General features: G+C 35.8%; 3 protein-coding genes across 3 annotated transcripts; all 3 read left to right on the top strand.

Annotated features, from left to right (window-relative positions):
* Nucleotides 1-2,412: 2,412 nt before the first annotated feature.
* Nucleotides 2,413-5,117, top strand: LOC119066264 (wee1-like protein kinase). Its single transcript, XM_037168618.1, has 9 exons — nucleotides 2,413-2,585; nucleotides 2,757-2,942; nucleotides 3,027-3,226; nucleotides 3,290-3,532; nucleotides 3,629-3,731; nucleotides 3,800-4,084; nucleotides 4,154-4,475; nucleotides 4,549-4,813; nucleotides 4,900-5,117. The coding sequence occupies exons 2-9, from the start codon at nucleotides 2,761-2,763 to the stop codon at nucleotides 5,055-5,057; spliced, it is 1,758 nt and encodes a 585-aa protein (XP_037024513.1). The 5' UTR covers nucleotides 2,413-2,585; nucleotides 2,757-2,760; the 3' UTR covers nucleotides 5,058-5,117.
* A 2,768-nt stretch (nucleotides 5,118-7,885) lies between these two features.
* On the top strand, nucleotides 7,886-9,400 carry LOC119066262 (carboxypeptidase N subunit 2-like). Its single transcript, XM_037168616.1, has 2 exons — nucleotides 7,886-9,219; nucleotides 9,380-9,400. Coding segments are annotated over exons 1-2 (1,308 nt in total). The 5' UTR covers nucleotides 7,886-7,912; the 3' UTR covers nucleotides 9,381-9,400.
* Nucleotides 9,401-13,170: 3,770 nt separating this feature from the next.
* On the top strand, nucleotides 13,171-16,505 carry LOC119066263 (homer protein homolog 2). The gene is made up of 7 exons (XM_037168617.1): nucleotides 13,171-13,344; nucleotides 13,981-14,364; nucleotides 14,429-14,537; nucleotides 14,598-14,755; nucleotides 14,822-15,167; nucleotides 15,256-15,387; nucleotides 15,883-16,505. Exons 1-6 carry the CDS (start codon nucleotides 13,325-13,327, stop codon nucleotides 15,358-15,360), a joined length of 1,122 nt encoding a protein of 373 aa, XP_037024512.1. The 5' UTR covers nucleotides 13,171-13,324; the 3' UTR covers nucleotides 15,361-15,387; nucleotides 15,883-16,505.
* The last annotated feature ends 6,293 nt before the right edge of the window (nucleotides 16,506-22,798 follow it).

Below are 22,798 nucleotides of genomic sequence, written 5' to 3'. Positions count from 1 at the left end.
GTACACCTTTGTGATGAAATCTATATGTGAAGTACTTCTATTAATTGCTGATTTCGAGAATTTACAACACTTTTACATTCAACAGTTGTAATTTATGGCATTTAACAGTAGTTTTCGGGCTGTTTAAAATATTGTATTTTGTGAGAAGCTATTCAAATTTGGCGCCCATTTCTCGATAATTCTCAAGGCAGTACGAATTGTGAAATTACTATTTCATCCATACAGACATAACCTCCCCAATGTGAAAACCGATCTCTGTGGATGAAATCGTTTACGTTCGGCCAGTGCAATTCGTGTTTCCAGTTACTTGGAACAAACCTACGGCGAATTACTACGATAAGTCAAGTACACAACCAGTCGGTGAAATGAAATTTTGACAGAAAATGGGCGATCTGTCAAAATATTCAGCTACACTTAACAAAATTACTAAAGTATCACATTTTCGTTTTCAACAGATTCTACATAATTCCTAGATCCATAAATTTGACAGTCTTGATATTGAATGAATTTTTGGTTTTTATCCCAGTAAACTGGTCGTTATACGTGTGCGACAAAAATTTCGATTGGGAAAAAATTCAAAAAATTCATTCAATATAACAGCTGTCAGAGTCTGTGGAACTAGAAATATCAGATCCTACATAAAACAAAAATGTGATAATTCCTAATTTTTCATAATTGTAGTGTGGAAAAATGTTTGAGAATTTCATTCCACCGACTGGTTGTACACCCTGTACACTTGACTTTATGAATGGAATGAATGCGTTTACAGTGCCATATTTTTCATTTCATTCAACGCACTTCAAGCAAAAGTGATCATAGTGGTCAGCTGGGTCAGCTGCAGAAAAATTTACATGAAAATATTTTTACAGTGTTTTACAGTTGTGTGACACACTGTCAAGTTTCATTTGATACCTTTTCCATACTTTCATTGACAGAAGAGAGCATCAAAATTTTATAAACTCGTTCATTTTTGTAGTATTGCGACATAAATTCAAGGATCTGAAATAACAGGTTAAGACAGGGCAATTTAACAAAAACAAAATTCCGACTTTTCCTAAAAAACTTTTTCTTCAAGTTGAATTTCACATACAATCTGTGCTGAGTGCGTTTATCAATTTCGGTGTCACCCGCCTTCGTGACTGTCTTAACCTGTTCTTTCGGAACCTTGAAATTAGGAGTGTATTCCGATTGATTGGCCATACCTTGCAAAATCGAGGTAAAAAAACAGGTATAGAAGATCAGCTGATTTATCCAAAGAATATAAACCAGTGGTATGGTCTAATGTTACATCGGAGGAAATAACGGTTCCAAAAACGGATTCTAACGCACCCATTTTCATATAGGCTACTTCGCCTAATGGAACGCACTCACTAGCCGTGTGGTAAACAACTATTTGACTGAGTGAGTGCGAAGCAACAGAGATATATCAAAATATATATCGTGCTTTTTCTTCGCACTCACATAGTCAAATGGTTTTGGTTGTTTACCCCACGGCTAATGAGTGCGTTCCATTCGGCGAAGTAGCTTATTATTTTGACAAAAATAATGATTGCGTTCAAGACAAATCGACAGATTTTGAAGAATCTGCCATATCAAGGTTCTGAAAGATCAGGTTAAGACACCCACGAAGGCGGATGACACCGAAATCGATAAACGCACTCAGTACAGATTGTGTGTTACGTTGCCTTTTTCATATAAACTTCGTAGTCGCTAAACTCAATTTGTGTGTCACCGCCTTCGTGATCAACTCAGAGTTGTCTTAACCAATGAAAGTAAATGGATAGGTATGGCCAAACGTTCAAATTTGTTCTAGCCGGAGCACATACGGATTTGCATGGCGCCACCTCAAACGAACTCATTTCTAGTGCAAATTTCCACTAGAAATGAGTTCGTTTGAGGTGGCGCCATGCAAATCCGTATGTGCTCCGACTTGTATGGACTGGCCATACCTACTTATCTCCTTTCATTGGTCTTAACCTGGTTCTTTCAGAACCTTGGGCCATATCTGGTATGTACATTGCATATTTTCATATACATTTTGGACATATCCTTTATTTGCATGCAAGGTTAAAATTAATAGTCTAAATTATATTATTATTATTATCATAACAGTTTAATGTAGGAGAAATGAACATGCGTCACTAAACGTTTTTCCACTTAGAATTATTGGAACGGACAATAAACAAGACAAATACGAGAACAGTTTCATGTTTTCTTCCAACTATGTCCGTCCAACTATCCTTCATTGCCTTTATAAACTATTCCATTCTCTATTACACCAATTAATTGGTAAAATTAAAGTAATCGAAATAATATTTTTCGAAAAAATAAAATATTTGAATTGAAAAGAAACCGTTGCGAATCGAACGAAACGATGGAAACGGAACGTCCAACTCCAACCAACTTCACACTCGTTCACAATTTCAATGACAAACGCCATATACAATAAAATTTGTTAAACGAACGTAATAATTCCTTTGCAACAATTCTTTAAATACGTTGTACGGATAATAAAACGAATTGAAAATAATTAATTTCCATTCAGTTGGATCAGAAAGTAAATTGTTCAACTTTTTTGGTAAAAAGTAAGTGTTTGTTCGCCGGTGTTTTTTGCACAGCATGCAAACAATATTTGGTTAGAGTTTGTTGGGTTAAGAAATGGAATTGCGATGCACTTTCTATTTTTTTCGATTATTTTTTTTATTTTTGCAAGTTTTCGATGCAAATAATTTTTATTTCTCAAATGTTCATGGCAGGACTATGGATGATATCGATTCTCCCTTGCGAGTAACACCTCGCCCGCGTGTACTTTTCTATGATCATTCACCGGAAAATTCTGATAATTCATCATTCGAAGCGTCACATACAATGAGTCCGGTTAAGAGCACTGTACCCGTTATGTCACCGTGTTCACCTCCATACCGGAAAGTTCGAGCACTGAAGTGAGTTGTTCAGCTGCTGTTTTGTTCATAATTTTTGAGTGCCGAGTGACATTCTAACAAATTAATTCTCGGAAATATTTGCAGATTATTTGATACACCGTCCACACCAAACACAATCATTCAAAAATCTGCATTCGAAAGAACCAAAGTGCCTCCAAAAAATATATTTCAACGAGCCATGGATTCGGATTACAGTGAACGTCCCATTGCCTATAAACTATTCAATAAAGTTTTGGACGATGTTGATACTACCGCAAATGTGAATCCGTTTACACCGGACAGTGGTTTGTGAATTGAACTAGGAAAATCGATTTCGACCGTTGCTAATTCTTCTTCCCTTTGCTCAGATATTATGTACAAAAATAAGAAACGATCCCGAACGGCAGCACTTCAGGAAAATAACACAAGCGCAGCCAAAAGTCCGTCACAGGTGAAAAGTGTGCGAAGACGACCAGTTTCGTCGTATTTTAGTAGCTATACAGAAGATGAGGAAGAGGAGACCACACAACATCAAGCACCCAAAAGACTTGCCCTTCAAGACACAAACATAAGCCGGTATCGCAGGGAATTTGTGGAAATTGAATTGATCGGTAAGTTTGCTCCAACTATCACTTTCACAGACACCGTTGACTGTCGTTAGATACCTTGACCTTCCTCCTAACACCTGAATCTATTTGTACTTTTAGGAAGCGGTGAATTCGGTCAAGTATTTAGATGTAAAAATAGATTGGATGGCACAGAGTATGCCGTTAAAAAGAGTAAAAGACCCGTGGCTGGCAGTTCATATGAGTGAGTAATCCTTTCCAACAAGTCATCGTAAATTCGCGTTGAACCTAACGAATCTTCTTCATCTTCAGGCAAACTGCATTGAACGAAGTATGGGCTCATGCCGTATTGGGCAAGCATGACAACGTTGTTCGATATTATTCAGCCTGGGCAGAGGATAATCACATGTTGATTCAAAACGAATACTGCAACGGCGGTAGCTTACAGACGGTACTGGAAAAAAGATATCTCAGTGAGTCAGAGCTGCGAACTCTGCTCACACACATTGCTGGCGGTCTGAAATACATCCACTCGAATGACTTGTGCCATATGGACATCAAAAGTGGAAATATATTTTTGAGTAAAGTGCCGAAAAAGTGAGAAGAACAAACATTTCGAAGTGTGTGGTTCGACCAAACGACTAAATTACTTTCCTTCGATTTCAGAATTTCTTGTGAGGACTCATTTAGTGATGGATGTGATCCAGACGGTGATCTAGTGATATATAAAATTGGCGATTTGGGACACGTTACATCCGTACGAAATCCACAAATTGAGGACGGAGATTGTAGATATCTTTCGAAAGAAGCATTGAATCTGGAATCGAAACATTTGCTCAAAGCCGACATGTTTTCTTTGGGTATAACATTATACGAAGCCGGTGGAGGTGGACCGCTGCCGAAAAATGGAAGTGAATGGCATACACTACGACAAGGTGGCGTGCCAGATCTGAAGGGTCTCAGTAGAGACTTTAATGATTTGATCAAAGTAAGTTTCATTTGGATAACAGTCTCGTTTGCGTATGAGTCAAATTTAATCGCTTCACTCTTCAATTCGACAGCTACTGATGCATCCCGATCCAGCGAAGAGACCGTCGTCAACGCAAATATTCGAACATCCTGTGTTATGTCCGTCGGAAATCAAATCGAAGGCACAATTGACGCACGAACTCATCATGGAACGGAAGAAGAACGAAGAATTGTTAAAACAATTGCGCAAAATGTCATCACATGAACTCAATGTGGAACGGAAGCGTAACACAGAACTATGTAAAAAACTACACGAAGCCAATTTAAAATTGAAAGCTTTACAAGCTGATACACCAAGTAAGTCTAACGTTCATCGAAAGTAAATAGAATTTCGTTTGCAACAGTTACTAAGCCAAACATTTTTCTCTCCCTCGTCAATTTAGAAAATCGAAAAGGTGAACGAACATCACCGTTATCAACTGATCGTATGCTCAGATCATCGACTTGCAAGTATATGCGATCAGCACGAAGCTCTAAAAGGAATATCACTTGCCGTGATCAAAATTTAAACAGTTACAGTAACATGAGTTACTTGCGCTAATTCCAATTGCCTTAACTAAACTCTATATTTTATAAAATAAAAACCATTTGAAAGACGTTATTCGCTGTTTGTTCTTGTTGTTGTCGTCGGTTTCACAGATCTTTAACATCCCAAATAGTCCGAACACGCATACACTACAGCGTCTATCGTTGACATAAATTTTGCCTTTGTGTCTTTACTTACAAAATATCTAATATCGCATCACTCAAAAATTTGACCAAAAAAATTGCCTTACAAGTTGGAAACCTAATCACGTTTAAGAAAATTGTAAGTAGACAGCCGAATTATCCGAAATTTTTCAGCAATGCTCCATTTTTTGTTTCTTCTTGTTGGTGTATTAATATTGCTCAAATTCTCAATAAATTTCCTAGGGAGCGAAAATGGACTTTCCGTCCCTAGGGAAAAGTCTTTCCCTCCGTCGTAAAGGAAAACGTCATACTACACTCGAGAAATAATTTGATATTTCATATCACGACGAGTAAAAGTACCTCGGACTGAAGCCATCGGACACTTTTACTCATCTGGAGACGTAATATCAAACTCCTTCCCTTGTTTAGTAATATACTATATCTAGCAATTGAACCGCTAAATTCGGCTAATTCACCGATGTCGAGGACTTCGAATCCCCTAATGAGTAACCCCCACTGTGCTCATCACTTCCAGGTACCATAACTACTTTAACAGATGGAGCTGGCTCAATCGAAAACAGTAAGCGCCAGTACGGCGAATAGAAATGTGTTCATTTGGATAGGATTAGGATTGTCTGAGCGGGACGTACCCTGCACATTTGGCTGAATAGAACTTGGTTAACCCGACAATAATGCTCGGTTACGCTACACACGTAAATTGCTAACGATTGAATTGTATTCACTGCCAAGTCGTTGATGACTTGGTCAGCCCTTCTTTTAGCAAGGTAGTATTATGTCACATTGTGCCCATTGTGAACATTTTTTAAATAATTTTTGTTTTTCGTGTGTGCTGACGGAAGTGTAAAAAAGAGCCTATTTTTAAGAATTTTTTAAAGAAATTTTAGGAATTTTGAGAACTTTTATTTTAAGAATTTAACTTTAAAAATTGTGAAATTTTATTTAAGAATTTTTAGGAATTTTCAAGAATTTAATTCCTAAATGTAGGATCTGGTGCCTAGCCTACGTATCTACTAAAATATTAATAAATCGGCGGAATTTCCATTGAAAAATTTTGAGCTTTAAAACTTCTATATCTAGACCTAAAGTAGGGACTACCATAAAAGCGGATATTAACAACCTTTATCTTTGTTTAAAAACATAAAAGTAAGCATTGACGATCACATTAAGAGCGTACAAGGGTTTAGCTGTGGACATAAACCAAATACTATGGCGTCACCTCTTTTAATTCAAGTGAAATTCTCGTTGTGTCTTCAATAGGTTTGTTCCAAGTAACTGTAAACACGAATTTTGACAACCCGAACAACGATAATTTCATCCACAGCAACGTCGCTTACGTGATATTTCATACAAATCGAGCAACGTCGCCTACACGAGAGATATTATTGAGGTTATGCTTCTGTGGATGAAAGACAATTCACATGGCCTTGGAACAAACCTATAACAAAAGAATCTGGAACATCGAAGACGATAGAAATACTGTGAAAACAAGAAGGCCGCCGTGGTAGAAAAAGTTTTGATTTCTTCGAACAAAAAAGAAATTAAAAAAAAGAAAAACATATTTTCGTGGTCAGCGACATAAGGAACGGTTTTGATATAGCAACTCATGTGATTATTCTCGATGTACTGCCAAAAAAATGTGCCTAAATTGGAATAGTTATTTTCATTATAAGAAGAGAAGCCACGAAATTACAGTAGATTACAGTATACGTGTGAATTCGTATGCCGGGAGAATTATTTTGCAACATACATATGCAAAAATAATTCTCTCGGCATACGAATTCACACGTATACTGTGATTGAGTGTGATATGATGAGCACAATTTTATACGCTTTATGATAAAGAGCAAAAGAAAGTGAGAGAGTTAGCTCCGCCTTCGTATACATCAATTGAAAACAGGTCGCATGCGAGTAAAACATCATCTATGTCCCTAGACCTGTTTACAAGGTTTGCTCCGAGAGAACTAAAAAACAATGGTTTGTGATAACTTTCGGCGCGTGATTTCGTCTGTTTTCGTATCATGAAGCGTATAAAAAAATTTTTGCCTTGCAGTCGTGTTTTAATTGTGAAAATCAAGTAATTTTATAGATGCGAAAACACATTTTTGTTAAGTAAGGTTCAAATTAACCGTTAATCCCCTTTTTGCTGTGTTCGTTCTCTTGAATCCTGAGAATTATGTTCCTAATCCTGAACAATTTTTCGCGCAATTTTGGTTCTTGTCCGAAGCTAGACCCTTGTACCCTCTTAATGTAATTTCCAAGTTAAATTTTTTTTAAATGGACAAATCGTCCATCCAAAGTCATAGAAATTTCACCCAAAAAGTCACTGTTTTCATTGAAAATATATTCGATTCTGATAAGTTTTTAATTATTTGATTTGAAAAATAATTGATTTTATTGGAAAAAATCATAGTTTGCACTAAATTATTGATATTCATTCAATTTTTTGCATCCAAAAAGTGCGTATATCTCAAAGTGCCGGAAAACGAACCATTTTTCAACTTTCGGACCACGATTTTTTACCTTAATTATTCTAATTCAAGGTTGAAACAATAAAATCTTGGATTCGCATAAAGAAATCGCATCAAAAACATTTTCTAGGAAAAATCTTTATCGTGAAAATAAAATATTTGCGTTTGTTGTAAACAAGCGCACTAATTTTCATTATAAATAATCCAACAACGATAAGAATCCATTCAGTTTCGGTAAATGTGCGAAAACGTGAAAATGATTCTAAAAAAATTATTCGTTCTTGTGATGGCTTTCTGTCTCACCTCGGCTCAACAAATGACGTGTACTTACTCCATCAACACTAATTATGACAATGACCCGTATCAGTGCACATTGAACGTGAACAATCCTGATGGACTTGACGATTCCGTTTCAATTGGCGGAGACCACTTGGGTACATACATGGATCCATACGGAAATATGATGTCAACTTACAACGATTCCAGTGTGCAAATCCTTACGGTGAACGGAATTACGAAAAATATTCCTTCGGTAATTTGTAAACAATTTCCGAATGTCGAGATATTGAATTGTTATAATTCAAACCTTCAAATTGTTTCGGCAACGAAATGCAGTAAGCTCCAAGAGCTTAGATTCTCTTACAATTTGATTGAAGAGGTATACGTCGATTTGTGCCAATATCAACCGGCACTGAAAAAGATTTTCATCAACAACAACAAATTGAGGGTCATATCTGATGTTACTTTGAAAAGTTGCAAGAATATTATCAGCTTCGGTGTCGACAACAATCGAATAAGCGTATTACCCTTAACGCTGTTTGCGAACACACCGAACATACAGACGATAAGCTTCCCGAACAACCCCATATCAGCGATTCCGAATGGAATCTTCAATGGATTGGCTGAACTAAAAGAAGTAGTGATGCGTGATTTACTCCTCACGGATCTTCCACTGAACATTTTTCCTGCAGCTAACAAGCTCACTTTTTTGACGATCGCTAACAATAGCTTCTCCCAATACAGACCTGAGTGGTTCCAAAATTTAAAAAACTTAACTATTTTGATGATCGATTATAATAAAATACTTATTCCGGCAAACTTCTTCCAATCGATGCCATTGTTGCAAGAGGTCTACATGGGATACTGTAACATTTCAGTTGTCAATCCTCAGTGGTTTAGTCCACTCACATCATTGACACTGTTGAGGCTAATCGGAAATAATATCGACGAAATTCCTGACAACACATTTGTCAACACGAAAGCACTAAAGTCATTGGATATTGACTACAACAAATTGAAAACCATCAGATCGAAATGGTTTTCGAATGCAATACTTCAGGAACTTGAATTTTTAGCCCTCAGAGAAAATCAAATCAGTGCGATTGACCCGTTATTTTTCGAACTATCGACGAAATTGAATCGTTTTTCTTTTTATGGCAATAAGTGCTATACGGGACCACAAATAATAGATTTTCTTACAAAAAGATCTACGTACATGCCAGGTTTCCAAGCTTGTATCGATAACTATGCCGCTATCCAGAATTGGTGAGAATATTAGAATTATTCGCTTATTCGTTATGAAAATTGTATAATCCGAAACATTTATGCCACTCAGCATCATAATATCCAAAATTTGGAAACTGTAGATGCCTCTGTGGCATAAAACGTTGTATAAGTCTCGGTAAATAAACTATTTTCATTCTAGAAACACCACTGCATAAAATTCCAAAACAAAACGGAAAGTAAAACGAGTATCGGGCCAGAACATAATTCACGATTATTTAATTGTTAACGCCAGCAATACTAAGAACGATTTGGAACCGTTTTTACATAAATTATGTGAAAAATTAAAAAAAAACATGTTTTTCTCGTACAATTTTCTATACACTAGAAGGTCAACGAATCTGCAACCCGGTGAAATTTTACGCCGAGTCTATATTCGTTCAAAAGTTATTGAAATTCCCTCTAAATGAGCTACGAGTCGACGACTATTTTGCTTTCCAGTCACAGATTCTAGAAAGCTTCATATCCAAAAAATATCTGAAAAGTCATAGTCGGGAGCACTTTTCGCAATTTTTCATCGGTGATCCGAATTTTTTTTTTTAATTTGAATGAGTGAAAACTGAAACCAAATCGAGTTAATTATCTTATACACTTATCAAATTTGTTTCTACACAGTCGGCAGAACTGATCTCACTATGGCTCTGTGACCAAAAGTCGATTTTCAGAGGTGCGCATGCGATCTTCAAACTTTTTTTTTTGTTATTTATTTTCGTGATCAGGGAACCATCGTATCTACCAACAGGCCTTAAAAAACCAAATACTTTTGACAAAACGCTACACCCTACTATTCAAGTCAACAAATTTTAGCGAAAACCACTGATAACCAGCACTGGCATTAACCGGGGCTTGTAAAACAGTGAGGACTCAAGTCTTACATTGGAAATTTTAACGTAGCTCCTTAGAATTGTTTACATACTGGAGCTACGCGGGTCATTGTAATCGATATATTTTTTACGGAAAATAAATGAAATGAAATGAAATTGGTGGAGGGACAAAATTATTGCTATCGGTCACTTCTTCATGGAACAATAGCAGCTTCATCTGAAACCAATTGTAGACGAAATTCTTTTCTTGAAGGTAAAAACATTAATTTGCTTTATTTAGAGTCAATCGTACTATCTTAATCGTTTCTGTGCTAAAGCAATAATAAAAACATAGCTAACGCCGACCCGTACGAAACACCTATTCGTATCAAAAGCCTTTAATGTGAAACTCTTCATTTCTCTTACTTCATTTTCTTCTCTGCTGAAAAACTATTCTCCCTTTAAAATCACTTACATTATCCACTCTTTGCCTTGTTATCATATACAACTAAATTGTCGGAGGCAATATAGACAGCCCCGTACGAAGACAAATTTCTTAAATTCCTATTTAAACAGCTATATACCGCTATATTTAACTATATTTCACTATAAATCAACATTTCACAGATAAATATATGCTATTATATAGCTCTATATGCCTGTATATAGCTCAATATAGCTGTATATAGGTATATATAGGTGTCCGTATATGGAATCCCTGAAACCTCACACACATAACAAATTATTTCCATGTTAACAGAAACTCTCTAAGTATCATTTTTCCCAAGATATTTCTATTTTACTAAAATCCAATATGGCCGCCGGCAGCCATTTTGTTAGGAGACCGGAAATAGTACCGACGCTTTACATTCGTTAATACCTTTCAAACAAAAAAAAAATTCATGAAATTCGGTCAAAATTTACTCGAGATATTGTCAAAACATAGCTAACGCCGACCCGTACGAAACACCTATTCGTATCAAAAGCCTTTAATGTGAAACTCTTCATTTCTCTTACTTCATTTTCTTCTCTGCTGAAAAACTATTCTCCCTTTAAAATGACTTACATTATCCACTCTTTGCCTTGTTATCATATACAACTAAATTGCCGGAGGCAATATAGACAGCCCCGTACGAAGACAAATTTCATAAATTCCTATTTAAACAGCTATATACCGCTATATTTAACTATATTTCACTATAAATAAACATTTCACAGATAAATATATGCTATTATATAGCTCTATATGCCTGTATATAGCTCAATATAGCTGTATATAGGTATATATAGATGTATATGGAATCCCTGAAACCCCACACACATAACAAATTATTTCCATGTTAACAGAAACTCTCTAAGTATCATTTTTCCCAAGATATTTCTATTTTACTAAAATCCAATATGGCCGCCGGCAGCCATTTTGTTAGGAGACCGGAAATAGTACCGACGCTTTACATTCGTTAATACCTTTCAAACAAAAATTTTTTTTTTGAAATTCGGTCAAAATTTACTCGAGGGATTGTCAAAATACACCACGTTCACTGTACTTCCGAGTAGCCAGATAAGAGCTCACTCCAAGAGACCTAACTCACGCTCCGGAGAACATAATTTCATGAACTCCCTGATTGGTACGGTCAATACCTATCTAATAAAGCTAAAACGAACGAAATATGTTCAAATGTGGCCGACCTACAAGCAAAAACTGCTTGCCGCCCTGTGCCTGTTCCACACCAAGGGGTCTAACTCACGAGTCGGTCATCCGATTTCCATAAACTTTTTTTTCGTCGATCGGTATTGTAAATACCTTTTATTTGACGTATCACTGACAAGTGTACCGTTTGAATATCCGGAGATATCTTCGAAAAACCGTAATGCACTTATTGGGCCACAGCTCGGTAGGGGTCGATCCAAAATCACTCATCTTCGAACTTAGCCTGTCTTTTGACATTACCAAACGGGAAAAAAAAGAATTTTCAAAATCGGATGCGTTTTACTCAAGTTATCGTGCAGACAGACAGACGGACAGACGGACAGACAGACGGACATTTTTTTTTCGCGGATTTGGCATCTCTAGACAATCACAATAGGTTTCCCCTTACTCAGGGAGTCCAATTCGACGTGTTACAAACGTATGCGTAAACCTATAAGACCCCAGTACTTCGTACGGGTCTAATCAAACCGGAAGTGACGAACCGTATTGTATCACAAATCAATACAGTCTATTAACAGGCTGACGAAGATGACGTACTTATAGAGTTTGTACTCTCTTTAACGATTTTCTTTTTGCAAAAAATGTGTACGATTCCTCGACGAAAATGTGGACACATGTACCAATATATCACCGGATTCGTTCCAAGCGACATCATTAGCAGAATGGTTAAAATAGCCAGCCAATTTTTCCCTTAAAAGTAACACATTTTCGCGTGGTTTAATGGTTTCACTTTTTCAAAAAATGATTTTGGATCAGATAATTCATCAAAAAAACGAATATTTTTCCGCCCAAGTGTAGGCTAAAAATTTGAAAAGGGTCCGTTGCTCTTAAAAAAACATCGTCAACCATGACTGGGACATATACACAAACAAATGAACACCATGTTGAATCACGCTTCTTAGCACACTTCGAATTAATGATGCTATGTCTCTTTTTGTTATTCGCTCTGTTTATCAATGAAATGGGTAGGGGATTTTTTTGCCATTCCATTGACATTAGGAATGTAGTTTCTTCAAAAAATCCCTGATATACCGACTTTTTTGTCACTTTTCAACCCCATTCCCAACTGTACCTCCTCAGAATCATGAGCTTGGAACCTGGAACCTTGGAACAGTCTACAAGAGAGACTATTGGAACTGTGTGCTAATATCATCTCCATAATAATAATGTTCCGATCCATATTATACACATGATTGTTCAATTGAATTTATCAATGTAATGTAAATATTTCCTATAAACGGAGAAATTCTTATGAAAACTACTTTCGAAGGAATTGCATTTGAAAAAAATATCTGAAACCATTCCTAATTCCTTTCAAACACCTGCTCGAATTTTTAAATAATTTCGCTTAAAAAGTGCGATGAAAGTTCCATCTACTGTCGACCTCGTCCATTAAGAATTTTTTGACATACACGGTTCGGAAACGGTTCATGGTGACAGATAGGTTTATTTCTAGTGTTTTTACAAAAAAAAAAGTGTCTCTCAGTCTCGTTTTAAACCAAAATTTGTGCTTTTCACTAAGTTTCTAACGAGATTAAACGAAAATAAATATTTTAACAATTAATTAAAAATCATGAGCCACGACGCAATGGGGTAATACACCATTTCTGTGCATTTTCTTGCGAATTCTTTAAGAAAATAATTATGTTCAAAGACTCCGCCCGAGCTATCCGTCTTAAATTTCATGTTTTTGCATTTTTTGATTGATTCGGTAGCAAATGTTCGTCATTTTAATTTAATTGCCAAAAATTCGATAAAGTGTGACTGCAGATGGTTGTTGATGGAAGGTAGGAGTATCGAATACGTTCCATTCGTCAATGAAATTCTTTCACGACCATATTGCATTGAAACGTTATATCGTCGGCAATATAATTGTTTATTTTATGGGTTTGTTTGCTTTGCCAAAACACGCTAATTTTAGTTACTTTTTATGCTGTGAAGGCGGATACTAAATTGTGACTAATAATTTTTCGGCAATAAGTCTACCGAACTGAGTTTTCATTTCTCATCGGTTTCATCATCGGGACTGTTTATATCTCCTATTTATACTTTTGCAATTAATGATTTTTTTTGGTCGATCGTTGCCATTTAACGAGACGTCTACAAGCCACAAGTGTATTGCGATATCGTGAAGATCTGTCCTACTGGACGACTGATATATTGTCGTTAAACAGAAACCTGTTCCAAAGAGGCCAAAAAGTCTAATCCAAGTGTGATGTATCTTTCCAGTGAACAACCAATTTTCACATGCCAAGCACATGTCTTTCACATCGACCCGAAAACGAAACGCACATGGATCACAGCTAGTACAAAAGCAGTTTCCGTCAGCTTTTTCTATGATTCGTCGAGAAATTTGTATCGCATAATCAGTGTGGAAGGTAGCAAAGCCGTCATCAATTCGACCATAACGCCGCTGATGAGCTTCACCCAAACATCACAGAAATTCGGTCAGTGGAGTGATGTTCGAGCCAATACAGTGTACGGCTTGGGCTTTTCGTCGGAGGCGGAATTGACAAAATTTGTGGAAAAGTTTCAAGAAGTCAAGGAAGCTACAAAGAGTGCACTGGCGAAAACAGCAAATGGCAGTTCAGCTGCCACACCTATCACCTCAGCGTAATTATTCTCACAGTTTCACAGTCACATCGAGCGTTAAACCTTTTTTTTCTCCGTAAAACAGGAACACCTCTCCAGTTACAGGAAGAAACTCAGTTTTCCAAAACGATAACGCCGTCACAAACGAAGTGAATGTCGAACCGCCACAGTTAATGTCAGCAGCAAATCTTCAAGTAATTTTTTGTGAAATGCATGTCTGTGGATCGTTGTTTAACCAGTCTCTTGTTTTCTAGAATGCCAATCCCGACAGTCCATCACACAAAATAATCACGAATGCAAACAACTTAGAAAAACTACCCAATCTGAATAACTCATCCACTGAGTCAGGACCACAAAGTGAGCAACAATTAAAATACGAAAACGAACGACTAAAGATGGCATTAGCTCAAAGGTAGGCCGAATAAGTTTGGGTTCGTCGAGAGCCGATTTCTCAATAAATAAATTTTTTTCCGTTCAGTTGCACCAATGCGAAAAAGTGGGAAATTGAACTCGCAACATTGAAGAGCAACAACATTCGTCTGACCAGCGCACTCCAAGAATCGACGGCAAATGTCGACGAATGGAAGCGACAACTTCACACCTACAAAGAAGAGAATTTAAGATTGAAGCTTGCCATGGATGCGATGAAACCGGCCGGAAATGCATCGACTGGACCGAATTCATCGGAAAATAGTGACGAAATGCGCCGGGAGATTATTTTCCTAAAAAATCGGGTTCAAGTCTTGGAAAAAGATTTAATGAATGCCGATGTTGAGCTGAAGGCATCGAATTTGAGCTTAAAGGAGAAGAACAATGATCAAGTGGTAAGTTTCAATTTGTTATTTACACCGATGCGCGATGGATGTGTGTGTGTCTGATGGATTTTAAATTTCATTTTATTTTGCTTTTCAGATGAAACAATTGGGTGAGATGAATAGTGAGTTCTCGAAGCGGCTGCTTGAATTGAACAATTTGCAGAAGGAAATGGAAAAATTGATAGTTCAGCGGAGCACTTGAAATTTAGAAATTGGGAAACATGACAAGGTACGTAGTAATTAGGAAGCTTTAAAGGATCTGGTAGCGTAATTAAGTGGAATCTCGGCCATTTAAGTTTTTCGCAATTTCGCCTAGGACGTTCGACATAGTCACTCAAAAAAATTTTCGAACAATTTCACTGAAATTGTTTGAGAACTGGTAAAAATACAAACAAAAAATTCAAAGTTAAAGAAAATCCACTGACTCGCTCCTCGATTTATAAGACATTTAATTGTGGTTCATGCATTTGACAATTGAATGTGCCATTGAACCGATGCTGATAGCGATGACGAAGTTTTTTATTTTATTCATTTTGAATTAATCGACAAAGCTTTTAAAATCGGCTAAAATGATCGCGAAATCGATTATGTCATAACCAGAGTAACGTCCTAAAAACAATCAACAAAAAACGAATGTCGCTCCAATTGTTCGAAATTACTTTTTTTTTTTTAAACGAATTTCAACGAATCATTTGCTTAATCATCATAAATTTTCCACTCCCAGCTATCGCTCAGCTCAATACCAGATAATTTATTGAATCAAAAAGGCATGGTCGATAACATTCAGTCCGATGGTGGCGTTGACGCTGTAAATAGGAGAGAAAATTTTTCACGTGCCAATTCGATTAAAAGCGCAACGGGTTGTGTGAAAAGCGACGATGGATTAAGTGTTGGATCGAATGCCACAATTGGTGGCACAAAAACAGCAACAATTCTGGTGTCGAAAACAAAAACAAAAACAGGACTTCCATTGTTATTGAAAAACTCAATCAATTAGGCTAAAAATCATTCGCTCTTTTCTGTAATAGCTTTAGTGTCCCATTCCCATTTTAGTGATCCCGTTCCACACCCAACCCAAAATCCCAAAATGAATGACAAGGATGATTTCAGATGTCTAATCCATTTTAGAAAATAATTTTTCATTTTCCGGTTTAGTTTTTTCGCTTTGCCAAAAATGCAATATTTTAGTGCTAAGAATTAGTGTGTGTTATAGTCTTGTCGTTTAGATTTTTTGATACCTTTTTGTAATTATTTTATTTTGTTAAACAATGGAGAAAAAAATGCTTAAATTTTATAGACGAACGATAGGACGATTAAAGTCGATATCGAACTGAAAAAGATACTTAACAGATACTTAACAAATACTTCTTAAAAAGAAGAATGTTGATAGAACTTGGTGACACATTTTTGGTCGAGACATTCTTTAAATCAATTTTTTTTACCATGGAGACATGATGGCTCATTTTTTGTGCAAACGAAACAAACTTGAGAAGACAAGTTGATCTACATTTTTGTACATTTGCATAAAAATGAGCCAAAAATGATCCAAAAATGATAAAAATTGTTATTTGTGTATCTGTTTTGCTCACTTCGTTCGGGCTGCTACTCGCGAAATTGCCTAAAATCAATCGTCCAAAACAGATACTCAAAAAAAATCACGTAAGGGGTCGAAAACCAGAGAAAAGTCTCAAAACTCCCTCATTTTCGGCCCCGACACATGAAAACAACTATTTAAAGAATGTCTCTGCCAAAAATATGTCACTTAGTTTCATGGTTTTTTTTTTGTAAAATTCTCTACATTGTATACTGATCACTGATGATGATATTATACACGAATTTCTAATGAAATTTGGTATCAACTAACGTGGATCATCTTATATCAGTTAAAACCCCGTGGAAGATAGTGACAATTTTTGTGTTGAACATTTTTTCTGATAGCACATTTGTGCTAACACAAAAAATTTTGAAATTCGTTCAGTTTTTTCGTTGTAACACAAATATTCGTGCTGACACAAATTTTGTGTTCGGTTCAGTTTCAGTACATTTTTGTGGGAAATAAAAACGATTTGTCGATGCATTTCGTAAAAGAATGAAATCCCAATGGTTCTTCGATCCATTTCGTAAAAGGATGAATTTCCTGTGGTTGAACCGATCGCTTTTCGATGCATTTCGTAGAAGGATGAGTTTACTATGGTTGAGCAAAATAAAGGTGGAGTCCACAGAAATGTATCGAATGAGCTGACACAAAGAATTAACTGAAACTGCTCCAGACGGTCCAAACGGATATTTTCTGTCAGCACAAATATTTCTGTTACAACAAACAAAATTGAACGAACTTTAAAAATTTTTGTGTTATCACAAATAATTTGTGATAGCACAAAAATTGCTTTTTAAGAAAACGGGGTCAATTAAGTTCATTGAAAATGTCTCGAGAGCCCATATCCAGAGGGTACAGATCATTACATTCAGAATAACGAAGAAAGAGATCTCAATACTTGGAATTCTCTGCATAACTTATGAAAACGAAAACAAATTCAATTTATTTACAGCAAAGAATGATTTTTGTTATTATTTTTTTAGATTTTTTTTATTGCGACTGAACGAACTCTAACCATAAATGTAAATGTAATTGAAAAAGTGTGAAATGTGTTGAAAATAATGTGCATTACCGTATATCCTGACCAAGGTCCAATTTAGTCTTTTTTTTTAAACAACTTAAACCACGCGAGCAGCTACAAAATGCAAGCATGCAAAATTCATTGTGTGTTCTTAAGTAGGAAAACTAAAGATTGTTTTTGCATCGAATACTACGGCGATACTTGAAACAAAAGCTGTAACAGATTTAAGCGATACTCTTTGAAAGATTCATTTCAAAACAGCATTCGTACTCGAAAATGTGCATTTATAACTCGTACGTTCCGAACCAAACCTTTGACACCTTTATCAGGCGTAGCAACGGTACCAAAAATCATTTTTATAAAAAGTTAGGAAAAAATGTGCGAGATAGAATGCATTTATTTAGAGGGATTCTTTTGAAAAACAGCAATATTTTTCCAGTTACACGAGCCGCCGTACATGGTATCATTTGAAAGGTAATTTTATGTGCTTTTGGGCCAAATAGGGTCTTATGGGGTTTGGATGCATATGCGATGAAATATGAGAAGTTGAAATGTTTAAGTGCCCATATTTCATCGCATATGCATCCAAACCCCATAAGACCCTATTTGGCCCAAAAGCACATAACATTACCTTTCAAGTGATACCCCACTCCACCATGTACGGCTCGTGTAACTGGAAAAATATTGGTAAGAAAAGTGCAAGTTTTCGGTTGAAAACTTCAACTGCACATATTTCAGTGTGGATTAATTTTAAAACCAATGAGTCTCTATTCGGCTCAATAGTACATGTGATTTCCTTTCTAATGACACCCCACAAGACCATGTACGGCTCGGCCTGGAGAAATTTTCGTTAGAAATTTTCGGCTTTCGATCACCTTTCACCAGGCATAAAAGCTTCGAAGAATTTTTTTTTTGAGAATGGTTTTGGCTTCTAGGGTCGAAGTCCTTTCTAGGTACCTATAAAAAGTTCCTCTAGAAAACACGCCCGATTTCGGTAGGCTGTTTTTCAAAAGAATCCCTCTTAACCATTCCAAGCGTTCTTCTTTGACAAAAGACTTGTGTAAAATTTAACTCAGGGGAATTAACTATCATACCATCTCATTTAGAGAAATTCTGAGCCACTAGAATCTGGAGTATTCTTTTGCGCCAACATTATCACGCCAACATCAAAAACAAGTGCGAAACAATTCGGTTCCTTATCGTCCCGCTGTACAACTCGATGATCCTTCGATCAATTATCTATCTATTTAAAATTGACCCAATTGGGCAATTCTTTACATCACTGAGATGGAAACGATATAATGCGTCAGTGTACAAGCGATGCCCATTTTCGAGAAAATGTTTTCTTAAAAATTCACAATTTTCCTGATCTTGAAAATGCCTCTTGAGAAATTCGAGAAACTTTTCAAGAATTTTCTCAAAAATAGGCTTATTTGAGTACAAGGTAAAAGCAGCCTTTCTAATTCCTTCTTACGGTCTAACAAGCGCAATGAAGCGAAAGATATTTTGTATCAATGTGTTGCACTTCTATCAAATGAAGTAAGAGACTCGATAATTATATTCTGTGGAAACTTAAAGATTTTGTTCACGGTTATGGAATGGTTAATTATTATGGATTATGATGGGGTGATAAGCGTTGACAGTACCTTTTAGAATTTGACCAACTATGGTTTAATATAAATGGGATGGGTCAATGGTTTTAGAAGTTGGTGGAGAGAAGTAGTGATGTGGGCAGCTTAATTTTGTGAGCTCTGATGACGTACAACTTTCGAAACGAAGATTTGACACACTGTTTAGAGAAGAAACCATTAAAAGATACTATCTATTCTTTCAACACCACAACCACCCTTATACTCTTTCACAAATATTGCATTAGATGTTACGCTAAGTATACAACCACTTCTACAGTAAATTCTCTTCGAGCAATTATAATACCTCGAACCGAGTTCCTCGATATTTACAATTCGGACTCGAATTTGATACTCATCTAATCATTTATCCGTCGATACTTTTTATGAGTTTGTGATTTTGAAAATATTTTTAGTTGTACAATTTTAATGCCATACAAGAACGGACGTGTGTAGGTTAATTTTAGCTCTAAGCGTAAATTATTATTGTCTCCTTTGAATTTGGAATATTTAACTTAAAAGGAACATATTTAGGCGATTTTTCTTTCACATCAACTAATTATTATAAAGGAAATGAAATGAAAAAAAAAACTTCGAAAATTCTCATCCAGCTTAACCTATAGCAAGTATATATTATCAAGCAAAGCATCTATGTATTTACCACTTCATTGAAGGAGTGAAAACCAGAAGAGGAAGAAAAATTGAAGAAAAATCATCGTTTTGATGGTGAAAACTGGTCAATAATATTTTACCGAACATTTGAATTATTTAATGCAAGGTGTAAATACGATGAGAACAAACCTATATAAATATGATATAAGATAAGGATGATGATGATAGTAAATACCTAAAAAAAACAGAACAAAAAGAAAAAAAATGTTGAAAAGTATAAATAATAAGTTTAGTTTCACGCAAACCTATTTATGAATATAAATACAAAGTAGTAAGAGTATAAGAAGCTAAGCAAAAAAATATTATTAAATCATAGAATTTTAATAAAGAAAAAAGAAAAACAAAAAATGAGAAAAGGAAAATCGTAGCATAAAAAATTACTCATAAAATTTAATGAATAAAGAAAAAATGAAGGTTGATCTCCCCACATTAATATTTAGAGTTTTGTGTTTATGTTTAAAGGTAAGAAATTAACAAAGAAAATGTTGAATGGCAATTGATTAATTGGACACAAAATTGAAATGTTAACTAAATTTAAGGTAAAATACTAATGTCACGACACAAATAAACATATTTAATTTGCAGTTAAACATTAAAGTCTTTCGTCTCTACTACTACATACCTATTTATCATGCCCGCACGTTAGTAAGCGGTTTCATTTTTTAACCATTTTCCTAACAATAGTTTCCTCAACATCAACATCTCAACATCAAATTTTTTGTGTCAATTTTTTGTTGATAAAACTTTTGCATACGGCACACAATGCGTCACCCTCTGCGATATCAGTTATTTTGCATTTACCCTTTAAGGTTTTTTTTGACTGATCCACGTATTTAGTACGTATGTAAGCCTAGCGCAATTGGATGGCCAATTATTTCCACTTTCGGAGTAGATCGGTGTTTAGAATGCTGGTATAGAAACAATGGTTTTTACATGCTACATACGTCTTTCGACGCCCTCAGCATGTAAAATCCATTACATAACTCGTGATAAAAAATGAAAAAACTCGGCTTCGCCTCGGATCAACCAATTTCACACGAAAACTCTACTTTTCATCTTTTTACCCCTAGTTATGAAATAGTATGTTACGTCACTGTTTGTAAATATTTGTTTATGCAAGTGTGATGTTTGCGGAACGAGCCGAAGGCGAGTGGAGTAATCACATGTGCCTAAACAAGAATTTACAAGCAGTGACGTAACACATTTTACATGCTTGTGGACGGTAAGTGCATTTTTCCTGTCACAAACAGTGATGTAAAGTGCACTTTACCGTGCATGCATAAGCATTGTAAAATACTATCCCAATACTGGATCGAGTGACATGATGATTGCCTTAAATAGTTATTTGTTAATCGAAGAAAGAAAAGATGGAAATTTCATTGAAAGTGACATAATAGTATGTTACGTACCAGCGGGAAAATTTGCTTACTCACGAGGTGGAAGTTTGTATCCAGAGCCAAAGGCGAAAGTCCGAAATAGCTGAGTACTTCGACTGGTACGTACCACCTGAACCAGTAAAAGAACCAATTCAATGGATCGAGTCCGTTGAGATACCAAATAACAAAACAAAGAATAGTAAAGGAAGAAAGACAATCTTTAATATCCAGAAATATTATGTTAACGGCAAGCCCCCAATATGCGAAGTAAACTTTAAAACGAGTGACTAACATCAGTTATTTGAGCCGTGGCCGTCAAGTCGATTGATACAAAAAGCAAAAAATAATAGAGGATCTAAAACTGGGCGAAACGAAAGAACGAAGATACTATCAAGATAAAGTACGTCAGGGAAAATGTAAAGCACGTATTTGACTGTCGAATGTAAAGCGACTTTATGCTCTCTTTCTAGTTGACTATTCCCAACCGTAAAAGTAGATAATTTCTCTAGATAGCACTAGATTTGCGAGTAGAACGACCTCGATCAACGCACTTCGTTGCCTCGATGCAAATGGATGGAAACTTACACCTTTATTTGAGATTCGTTCAGCCAGACCGTGATACCATGTCAAATACGTCAGAAAAAACCTCGGCTTTATAAGAAATCGGAGACACAAGTCTGTGCAATTGCTCTTGACATACATTTCACTGCATTCAACAACAAATTGCATTGAGCCCAACATCAATGTTCAAATATACAAATTGAATGGACAAAAAATGAGAGTCTTCATTCAAGCAATCGTTGTAGACATCGAAGATCAACTCTGCTCAGCCCGAGAGTTTTTCTTTCAAATTCTCAACAATTTTTTCCTTTTTAATCTTCAAAGAGGTGAGTGCTGAAAGCCAACACAACCGAACAGACTATCAATTTTTCCTTCTTTTATGTTAAAATATTCCTTAGCATTAGGGTGGATCGATTTAAAATTTGTAATTTTTATCCAAAAAGCACAAAGTTAATTGATCATTTTCTAGAAGAACTTTTTTTATGGTTTAGGGTACCGCCCGAGCAATTTTTGAGTATTGCCTATTGCAGAAAGTCGCAAAATGTCGGTTTGAAAAAACAACTCAGAATGCCAAGAAAATGTTTTTTGTTGTAGAAAATCTGTGTGAACTTTGGAAAGTTATCTTCCGCACTTGTGAACGTTTTTGTTTCTGAAGTAGGTTTTCCTGAATAAGAGGTTGTATTCAGCTTTTCAACAATACCTCACATGCCATTGCAGTAGAGCGTTTTTTATACTTGCAAAGAAAATTCCAATTCGTTCTAAATCCTAAAATGTTGATGTTTTTG

The sequence above is a fragment of the Bradysia coprophila genome, chromosome IV, assembly GCF_014529535.1.
Source record: "Bradysia coprophila strain Holo2 chromosome IV, BU_Bcop_v1, whole genome shotgun sequence".
Lineage (NCBI taxonomy): Eukaryota > Metazoa > Arthropoda > Insecta > Diptera > Sciaridae > Bradysia > Bradysia coprophila.
Note: the sequence above shows the minus strand (reverse complement) of the source record. Positions and strands in the feature narration are given on the sequence as shown.

Excerpts from the sequence above, each read along its gene's own strand:
- LOC119066263 (XM_037168617.1), top strand. The coding sequence starts at position 13,325 with ATGAGCCACGACGCAATGGG. Across the intron at positions 13,345-13,980 it reads ATGAGCCACGACGCAATGGG|TGAACAACCAATTTTCACAT; the intron begins GTAATACACCAT and ends GTATCTTTCCAG. Across the intron at positions 14,756-14,821 it reads AAGATGGCATTAGCTCAAAG|TTGCACCAATGCGAAAAAGT; the intron begins GTAGGCCGAATA and ends TTTTCCGTTCAG.
- LOC119066262 (XM_037168616.1), top strand. The coding sequence starts at position 7,913 with ATGTGCGAAAACGTGAAAATGATTCTAAAAAAATTATTCGTTCTTGTG.
- LOC119066264 (XM_037168618.1), top strand. The coding sequence starts at position 2,761 with ATGGATGATATCGATTCTCCCTTGCGAGTAACACCTCGCCCGCGTGTA. Across the intron at positions 4,085-4,153 it reads TTGAGTAAAGTGCCGAAAAA|AATTTCTTGTGAGGACTCAT; the intron begins GTGAGAAGAACA and ends CTTCGATTTCAG. Across the intron at positions 4,814-4,899 it reads TTTACAAGCTGATACACCAA|AAAATCGAAAAGGTGAACGA; the intron begins GTAAGTCTAACG and ends TCGTCAATTTAG.